At 40.1% G+C, this 10,427-nt stretch overlaps 1 protein-coding gene across 1 annotated transcript in view; it reads left to right on the forward strand.

The window, feature by feature from the left end:
- Positions 1 to 8,871, forward strand: part of GART (phosphoribosylglycinamide formyltransferase, phosphoribosylglycinamide synthetase, phosphoribosylaminoimidazole synthetase) — a gene marked incomplete at both ends in the record, with an annotated part of 28,464 nt that extends 19,593 nt beyond the window's left edge. The window contains 7 exons of the mRNA XM_079549494.1: positions 342 to 494; positions 1,385 to 1,588; positions 1,897 to 2,028; positions 2,642 to 2,772; positions 4,162 to 4,303; positions 7,208 to 7,323; positions 8,689 to 8,871. Coding sequence (XP_079405620.1) covers positions 342 to 494; positions 1,385 to 1,588; positions 1,897 to 2,028; positions 2,642 to 2,772; positions 4,162 to 4,303; positions 7,208 to 7,323; positions 8,689 to 8,871 — 1,061 coding nt within the window. The remainder of the gene's footprint in view (positions 1 to 341; positions 495 to 1,384; positions 1,589 to 1,896; positions 2,029 to 2,641; positions 2,773 to 4,161; positions 4,304 to 7,207; positions 7,324 to 8,688) is intronic.
- Positions 8,872 to 10,427: the final 1,556 nt, after the last annotated feature.

Genomic DNA, 10,427 nt, shown 5'->3' on the forward strand with positions numbered 1-10,427 from the left:
TTCTAATGCAGTTTCTTCCCTTGAACTTCTGAACAGAAAAATTCACACAATTTTCTTGTCTGTACCTTTGCTTTTGTAATTTTTCTAAGGCACTGAGAAAGTTACTCAAACACATTCTCATCTTTTTTTGTTCCCTGTAATCATGTATGCAGGAAAGAGTACAAAGCTAAATAACTAATTGTATGCTGAAAGGTAGGCATTGTTTTTCTCTGTTATTCAATGCTCACTTCTATCCAGCAAATTAGTATTCTGAGATTTCCCCAGTTTTATATTGAGTAACCCTTTTTTTTTTTTTTTTTCCAGCATTGTAATTGTCTTCATTCATCTTCTTTCATCAACAGGAGATCTGTTGTTAACCCCAACTAAGATCTACAGTAAGACTCTGCTGCCTGTCCTTCGCTCAGGCCACGTGAAAGCTTATGCACACATCACTGGGGGAGGCTTGCTGGAAAACATCCCCAGAGTTCTCCCAGACTCCTTTGGTGTCGTTTTAGGTAAGATAGAAAGAAAAGCTGAGAAACATTTGCATCTTAACATGTATAGATGTGGAAGTAACCCAAAGTGAATTGTCATCATTTGCAAAAACCTGCAATATTACTTGTAATTATATAACATTAGTGATGTTATTGATGGGCATTCACATATGGTTACCAGCTGGAGTAGACCTCCTACAATTCAGTGGACTTCAGTTAATCCTCATCACAATTTCATCAGATACTCTAGAAATATTATTTCACTTTTTACAGGGAAGTGAAATATGGAAAGGTAAACAACTTACTACAAGTTATGCAGTGTTCAGTTGGGTTGTAACTATCATAGAGTTCTGAATTCTACAACTGTGTGTACATCATGCTTCCATTACTTCCATTACATGCTTCCGTTACTAAACGTAACATGACAAGAAAGAAACTTACTTTCTTTGGAGTTCCATTACAGAGACTAGTCCAGAAGCATTTCTTGTGATGCTGTATATCCACCCTTATCTTGTTAGAACTGGGAGAACTGTGGGTTTTGTGACAGTTCTAAGGATATTGTTCTTGTACAATAGTTTCTCCAGAAGCAGGGTTGTCAACTTCGAGAGGAGGATTTTCCAAAGACTGCCTTACAACCCATTTTGGATTATTCATTAATAGTTTGAAGTGCAGGGGTATGATTAATTTTGTCTGAGTGAAACTTCATTCCTGTTCCCTAGTCGTGTTCAGTAAGGAAAGAAAGAAACAAGCTGTTTCTCTGCATCTGAAACTGATTTCAATCACACTAATGCTGCTGTGAGACTTAGTCTGTGCTTTCCATCTAGATTTTGCCTCTCAGTACTATAATAATTTTAGTATTTGTGCATAGGTAGTGCCTTCCACTCTTCATCTGTATTTTCAATTTTCTTCAGACGCTCTTAGCTGGAGGATTCCTGAAATCTTCTGTTGGCTCCATAAGGAAGGCAACATCTCTGAGGAGGAGATGACTCGGACATTTAATTGTGGGATCGGTGCAGTTTTGATCGTTCAGAAGGAGCTGGCTCAGCAGGTGCTCAAGGAAGTGCAGAAACACGAGGCAGCCTGGCTGATTGGAAAAGTTGTCCCTCTACAAAAAGGTTACTGGATTTTTATTTTCCTTGATAAAAACGAAAAACTAAATTATTTCATCGATGCTTCTCCATGCCATTCAACTGACAAACACTTAATTGGCACCTCCATGGCTTTTGTGCAGAGTATTAAATTGTCAGTCCTAGTGATTTCTGTCTTAGTCTGTAGAACATGTGCTTAGCAATGTCAAATGTCACCAGAACTATAAATAAATATTGAGAAGTAAAGCAGTGTCACTGTTGACTTTTCATGGATATTTTCCTCCTCTCTGTGTTTCTGCCTTTATTTACTTTCTTTTTTCCTTCTATGTCTTCAGGTTCTGCCCATGTTAAAGTCCATAACCTGCTTCAAGCTTTGCAAGCAAATAGGTCATTGTCTGTGCACAGCCATATCCAAGGCAAAATCCAAACAAACAAAGTGAAGGTTGCTGTCCTTATCTCTGGAACAGGTGAGAGTTTACATTATTTACTAGAGTATTGAAAAAGGAACTTCAACTCAGAATCAGAATCTCTTGAAGTCTGTGAAAGTCTGTGTTGTGTAAGCTTCACTTTCTAACAAGGCTTTCAGCGCTCAGTAACAGGCAGCATAGATTTTGCCCTTAGCTTAATTTCATTCAGAAACAAAATTATCTTTACCCTCTGCAGCAAACTAACTATAAATTGCATATATTAATTTTAGCTACAAATTTCTGTTGTCTCTAGATTCAAGCAGCTATTGTTTTTTGCTATTGAGACAGCAGCATTATTTTACAAACAGATCAGTTTCCTCTTGCCCCATAGTCACTTCCAGAGTTTCCAGTATTTCCACTTGTTAAGAGGTAAACCATCAGGACAATTTCAGCAACTACAGTTTACATAGCTAATTGCAAGTAAAAGCCCTGTAGACTGCAGGTATCAGATTTAGTTTCCAGTAATGTCAATAAATGAGAGATTACTGTTGACATTGGTGGTTTTTTGATTGAGTCTCACTCACATTGCCACTTATTTAAAACCTATTGTAGCTGTTGACTATATTTATTCCCTAGGAACAGCTTGATATTCATGAATTATTTTTTCACTCAGGCACAAACCTGGAAGCCCTCATAAATAGCACAAAGAAACCCACCAGTTTTGCAGAAATAGTTCTTGTTGTTTCTAACAAAGCTGGTGTGGAGGGGCTAAGGAAAGCTGAAAGAGCTGGTATTCCTACAAGGGTAAGTATTTCTCTTTTTAAAATTAACCTTCATTAGCTCTGACTACATCAGAAAAGTACTGTGAAATAACGATTAAAAAAAGTCTTAATGTTTTGTTGTTGTTCTGTCTTGATCTTTGTGCCCCTGGGCAAACTACCTAACATGGGAGCAAATTACTTCCTGTTCTCACTCTTAGAGATGCTACTATTAATGCTGATGGGGTGGGAATGGTCACTATATTAAACCAGTGCAAAACTTTTACAGTTTAAGCTTCACCATTTATTTAAGTGCACTGAAGTAGCAGGGTATTTTATCTGAGCTTATTTTTAAAGTAACATGTTGAAGAAGCATTTGAATGAAGTAAGAGAGGTCGAACTTAATGAGACCTCTCATTGTTTCCCTGGGCATTGCTTCAGGCTTTTCAGGATTCATTCAAAGCAAACTGTGATTCCCTTTGTGTCATTGGATCCATCACTGCATTGCTTTGCCATTTGTGTACAGATAGGAAATGCCACTGATTACAGATAGGAAATGCCACTGTTCTGACTTAGGAGCATTTTACAGTCGCTTTTCAGCAGTAACTAGAGATGATATGGAAGATTAGGCCCCCGTGCACACTTTCATCCTGGAGGGCTGTCTCAGTGGTTAAGACTAGTGACAGAACAGAGGCACAGAGTTGTACGTGGTTTGCTAGTTATTACCTAGTTGTGTCATTGTAGAGTTCAGCCCAGGTTGAGCTAGGCTTTCTTCCTAGTGCCCCCTGCCACCTTTTCAGCTCACTAGTTCTGGTTTTTCAAGTCTACTTTATGATACTTAAATGTGCCAACATGGTGAGTGATGTAGGAATTAACAGGTACTTTTATTTAAAAAACTACAATTGTAGTAAGTTAAGTAGCACACCTTATTCCTGTTGAAATTAATTAGTCTGTATTAGATGGAAAGTAAATAATGCAATGATGCTGCCCTTTTGCAGTAAGGGCTTTTTTAAATAGTCGTGATTGACCTTTCTTTCAATGTTTTGTGATATAATCTGAGGCAAATTACTTAACACTAATCATATTTTAAGGTGAAATCATTCTTAGACTTTAGATTATCCTAATGACCTTCATTTATAGCTTAATTGTATGCAAACACTGGGGTCTGTAGCTGTGGGCCTAATGAGATAAAGCTTGGCTTTCTGATAATTACCCTGTGTTTATAGGAATTAAGACTGGTTATTTGTCTGTTAGCTGTATGCATTTTTGAAGTGTTCTTGCTGTGTATAGGCATCTAACTGTAGCCACGTGGGGATTTACTGGTTGTTTTCTCTTTTTTGCTAATGACTCCAGAATACCATTCCATCCTATTTTTATGGCTTTTGTATTAAATTAACTCGATGCTCATGTTTCTTCCTTTTTTGGATTGTCACAGGTTATTGACCATAAACTGTATGGAAGTCGCACTGAATTTGACAGCGCAGTTGACAGAGTCCTTGAAGAATTCTCAGTTGAGCTGATCTGCCTTGCTGGATTTATGCGAATACTGTCAGGTCCTTTTGTCAAGAAATGGGAAGGTAAGTGCTGCATAATTGTGTATGCATTTTAAGAAAAGAAAAAAAGAAAAAAAAAAGCAAAAAAAAGCATTTTTATAAATTATAATCAGGAAAAAAGGGAAACCATAGAAAAGAGACCATATTAATTTTGAGTTTGCAAGAAAACGAGACTTTTCACATTTGGTAAGGGAAGTGGTGAAAGAGAAAAAGTCCCTTCTGTTATCATTTCACAGAAGCTTGAGGAAGCCACCTTCAAATGGTGGTCTTTGATTTATTGGAAAATGTTGTAAAGGAAGGCTTTTGGCCTCTGCAGACATGAGATGTGGGCCACATTGTTGCCCAAGCAGTAAGTGTTGATTGTGGGAAGGAGAGCGTTCAGCCAAGGAGAAATCCTTCGTCTCCCAGATGAACTTTGCCTGCAGGCTGAACTGCAGGGCAATATGTAGTTCCAGTTAACATCTCATAGTCTTTTGGTCAGGCATCCTGGGAGCTGTGTGAAACTTTGGGTGGCTCTTGTTCATCAGAGGTGTTTGGTGTCTCCATTCTAGTCATCTTTTTTTATTGGACTACATATTAGAAAGACATTTTTTACTGTGAGTGTGATGACACAGTGGAACAGGTTGCCCAGAGATGTTGTGAATGTCTCCTCCCTGGAGTGTTCAGTGCCAGACTGGATGGGACTGTGAGCAACCTGGTCTACATGGAGGAGTCCCTGCCTATAGTAGGGGATTGGAACTAGATGATCTTAAAGGTCCCTTCCAACCCAAACCATTCTGTGATTCTGTCGTCTTTTACAATTTTGCACTTCTTTGTTAGGGGCTGACAGTGCCTCTGCCTCCTCCAGCTGTTACATTCCTTATCTTTTCTCTTTCAGTTTCATGCAGGGAGTTCTGAATCACACAGCAGCAGCTATTTCTCTCACTATTTGCTTTACTTCAGACTTAGTCATGGTTACTTAAGCATGTTTACACTGGTTGCCAGCTGGTCACGCTGTACCCTGCAGCTCTCTGGGCCACCTCTGTTGTTCACATGGTGACTGTTGTTTTCTTCCGGGTGTGACACCACCTTTTACACCTGAGCTACTTTTCAAACCTCTCTTGAAAAACAAGCATTCCTGAGACAATTTGTGTTATACTAAAGCTGTCAACTAACTTAAATTGGGTCAATTGGTTTTGTTTCTGTCTAGTGTAGAGTCCAGAAGACCAGGATGCAGGTGTCTGTGTTCTAGACAGCTGCTGTTGCTAGTCTGAACTGTCCAGAAACAGTCCATTTTTGTTGCTGCTCACCTAAAAGCTGTTAATTTCCCTTTCTCCAGCAGTTGCAAGCACATAGGGCGTAAAGTTAGTTGTGAAACTCCTCTTCTTGCTTAATGATAGTGAGATGTTAATTCTGAATCCTAACAGAAAAGACAGATAAAAAGAAATAAACAAACAGAAAGCCACTTTCTTTTAGAGCACTTCACAGAATCACAGAATCATTGAGGTTGGAAAAGACCTCTAAGATCACCTGGTTCAACCCTCAGCCCATCCCTACCATGCCCACTAGTTGCTGATCTAAGCAAAAACTGGGGAAACTCCAAAAGAAGTGCAGAGGGTTATTTTTATCTCAGAGTCCTCAGTACTTATTTGCTCAAGATGCAAATGCTCATCCTCTTTTGCTCAAGATGCTGATGATTAAAAGGGGGTATTTTTGAGATACAAAAGACATTTGAGATATTGTTACAGATCAGTTGATATGGTTGCCTCGATGTTTTGCAAGTCAAAATCCACATGAATCCTTGCGGTGAGAATGCAGGTTTTGTATTGCGCTGCCAGCAATGGCCTTCATTTCACATTACAAAACCACATGCCTCTATTTCAGTACACTGCTGCCTCCGCCAGCATATGTCAGCTCAGCCTTACTGCTTGGCATTTAGGTGGTGTTCAGTGAATCCCGATGACACACAGTCAGCCTAAGCAGGAGGCATGTGGAGATAGCGTGGGCATAGCATACTGTGATATAAATAGTGCTGATGGTCATTTCTTTAATCTTGCAAGGGTTTGTACTGAGTCTAAGAGAAGAACCAGCACTGCTTAGCACCTTTTGATTTCATCGTAGTCCAGAGTTGGCAAGACAGTTGTCACAGACATATTAAAAGCAGACAGGGAAAGTGTGCTAGAAGAAATAAGGTATTCTGATGGTTTAATGATGACTTGCTCTAAGTGAGACCTTAAAAGCACGGATAGGTACTGTCTCCCACTGTACAGCAACGCAGGAGCTAAGGCATATGCTTTCTCATTTAAGGAAAATGTTAGGGCACAAGCTTCCCAGGGTTCTAACCACAGACCCACCTGATTGAGCATTGAAGGTTATGTTATCCATTTCAGGATCCCCTAGCCAACTTTGTGCCTGGACAGTAGTAGTGGTAGACAGGTGCTTTTCGGAAGGGCAGAGCGAAGGACTCCTCTGTTAGCAGCTGCTGTCTTTCATTAAGCCAAAACAGATGGGAAGGAGAGGTCTGAGCTAAAGAATTTTTGCCTTGTCATAGGAGTCTGTTCAGTTTCAAGCTGCACCAAATTTCTTTGGGGTATTGAGTTTGTAAGAAGGGATTGTGCTTGTGATGAAAGAAGAGGGAGAACAACATGAGGAGAGAAAGGACAACAATGGAAAAAAAGATACGTATATTGATGATTAGTCACTGGAGAACTATGCTTTAGTTGTGGAGTTCATTGTAACTGATTGCTGTCTTTGATTTTCTGAAATGGCAACACATTCTGAAATGCTTTCAGTTGGTTATCTGGCAGTAATATTAAAAAATAAGCATAAGTGCAAAAGTCAGTGTGTAGAAAAATCTTTTTTGCAGATGTGTATTGTTCCTCTGTTGATTATTGATATACTTGGAAGTCTGAATGCTAAAAGGCAATGACCTCACTTATTCTTTTCTAGGAAAAATATTGAATATCCACCCATCCCTACTGCCCTCTTTTAAGGGAGCAAATGCCCACAAATTGGTGCTGGAAGCTGGAGTCCGAGTAACAGGCTGTACTGTGCACTTCGTGGCTGTAAGTATTTCCTTCCTCCAGCCCTCATCACTGACAGGTCTTAAGATTTTCACCTTGGAGCTTGTGTGGAAATTCCTTACAGTATCCTGCTTGACTGCCTTTTCTCCTTCATTCATTCATAACATTATTAGGCAACACAGTGCTTTAATTTGCTGTCCCTGGAAAAGGAACTGGAAATGAATAGTCTATACAGGAGTTAAAACTTTACCTTAGTTAACTTCTTCCTTAAGTATCTCACTGCTGCCAGTTCAGCTGTTGCAGAGGCTGTAATAGTTTGTATTATGTCTTGACTAACCCTAAAATCTTTGTTAGAGAACAGTACTAACTTCTTATATTTTATCATACAGCCTTCCTTATTTGTTGCCTTCAAGAAGAAGAAAAATGAAAACAAAACAAAAACATTGGAAGCGGCACAAGAATTTTAGATTTGTTAAGAAGTAATCCTGTGTTTGTGGAAACAGAAAAACTTAATGTTAGAATCATAGAACGGTTCGGGCTGGTAGGGGCCTCAAAGCCCACACAGCCCCAACCCCTGCTGTGGGCAGGGTTGCCTCCCACCAGCTCAGGCTGCCCAGGGCCCCATCCAACCTGGCCTTGAGCGCCTCCAGTTCTCTCTGCTTGTCTCCGTAGGAAAAGTGCTCCAGCCCTCTGATAAAAGTCAAAAACTGAGGATTCAAATGCCAGAGATCTCTCAGCATGGAAGATGTACTTTGTATCAGTTCTGGGAGATTTTTTTCCATCTTGTTTGGTTATCAGAGTTGACAGTAACTCTTTTCCAGTCTTCAACTGCATACTTCAGATTATCAGCCTTTTTTCCACTGTTCCTGGTATCTGTTTTCATGACTTTGGCTCTCCCTTGGAAAAAAAAAAAAGTTTTTCTCTCATTTTCTAGTTAGAAGAATTGCATTCCTTGCTCCATAACGTGACCGCTTCTTCCCTGTGTGGCAATGAGAAGCACAAACAAACAGCCAAGCTCTGCCTCGTTAACATGCAAAAGAGAGATCTGCCAGTCCTGTGGTCTAGCTCTATGTCAGAGCTGGCTAATTCACTTTTCTGAATTGAAATGGCATCGCTAGGCCCAATATCCAGTCTGTCACGTCCTCAGTTAACACGGCTTTTGTTTTCTGGAGCAGACCTGATATTCACTTCTCCTTTTTCTTTGCAACCTACACTTCTGGCAGTTCCTCACAGGCCTGTGTGTCAGCATATTCTCTGTACTCCTCACCTTAGCCTCATTTCATGTTTCCTGCAATAAAGTAATGACAAACAAATCTCTGCAGCAGCTGGATTCCAGTAATGGTTACACATCCATGCTCCTCTTTTTCATCTTCCAACCGCACAACTGTCTGGTTATTGCTTTTACAGGAGGAGGTTGATGCTGGAGCAATCATTTTCCAAGAGGCAGTTCCAGTGAAGATTGGTGACACAGTGGAGACCCTGTCTGAGCGGGTGAAGGAGGCAGAGCATCGAGCTTTCCCTGCTGCCCTGCAGCTCGTTGCCAGCGGGGCTGTGCAGGTGGGCGAAGCCGGCAAGATCTGCTGGAAGTAGATCCTTGGATGTGGCAGCTGAAGTGCATCCACTGGTCAAAACGGAGGTCACAGTTGAAAAACACACAGGCTGTATTCTCTTCACAAAGAGGCCCAGATTCTGGCCATATCCACTGACTTCAAATATTGAATCTGCTCTCAGTCAGACACAAAATAGAATTAAACTTCTGCTGACCATTTGCCTTCAGGGATTCCCCCATCGATCCATATGTGAGTTCCTCTCAGAGATCTGTTCAGAGCCAAAAGAGCAAAGCCTGCTTTGGCCTGAACAGAAAGGGAATTAGGACTGGATACAAAATGCATTCTCTGCTTGTGAGACGTTCTTTAAAACTTCTGTTGAAGTTAAGTGCCTGTATTCTAGGAATGATATTTTCACCTAAAATAATGCTGATGCAAACCCAGGGAATGTTATAAGTGAAAACAGTAAAGTATTTTTCACAGTTGAATTATTGTGAAAATGCACTCAGTTTTCTTTTTTAATTTTTAGTATAGCTGTGAAAATGTTTTAATTTTTTTTGCTAGAAGTATCATTTTTCTTCCATATAAACCAGAAGCATCTGCTTCCAGCTCCTTGTCTACTCTTTAGAACTACTCTCGGAGAAAACCAGTTTCTCTTCTGTGTCCTAATCTCAATTTGGATTTGAAATAAAAGTCTAATAATGTTAGTGATTTGAATGTATCAGTATTTTTCCTTGGAATTCCCTTCCAAGGGTATCAAATGAAGAAGGGATTTATGAAGCAGAATCTGTCTTCATCTGCCATGCCACAACTGTAAATCAGTTTCAGAGGTTACAGACGTGCAAGGATTGAGGTGAAATTCCAGAGTGTTGTGACCTTACTGTTGCTATGGGCAGATGGTCTGTGATAAAGAAACTTGCTGACAAAATATTCCTGTTATCATTTGTCACTGAAGATAAAACTCAGGTGAATACAGAGGAAAATTACATGGTCAAATCTAATTTGGCCACAGAAGACAAAGAATAAAGGCTGAGGCTTCAGCATGGCATTTATCTGTACGAGTCTACCTTTCCATAGAAGGGTCATCCCCCAGGCAAATGGGATTGAAAAATTGAAATCTGCCTGTTGCAGAGAGAAGGTAAAAGTGCAGGGAGCATCCTGCTCCGGTTGGGATCCAGTCTGCACAAACTCAGTGCATCAGCCATGACACAGCACAGCTTTTAAGATATCGTACTTAAATTCTAACTCTCAGTGGTACTACTTGTTTTGCAAGGGGTGAAATCACTGTCACTAATTGCACAGATAACAATTGTAACATTGGTAAAAGCAGTTTGATCAGTGCCAGGAAAGCCAAAAGCAGACAGTGTAGCAACCCCAAATTCAAAATCCCAATTAATCAGAGACATCTTGAGCAAGACTGAGGTATTCTGCTGTCTAAGTCTGATGAAAATGGGATTTAAGCACTTATCTGCATTTCTACAAATCCATAAAATGAAAATCTGTTGTGAAGTGGACCTGAGTTACCAGATTAAAATACTACCAACCACTCCCAGTCTCAGAGGGATGCCATGAACTCCACTGGAGAAAGCTGTTTGATAC

This window comes from Tetrao urogallus, assembly GCF_951394365.1.
Source record: "Tetrao urogallus genome assembly, chromosome: 1".
Lineage (NCBI taxonomy): Eukaryota > Metazoa > Chordata > Aves > Galliformes > Phasianidae > Tetrao > Tetrao urogallus.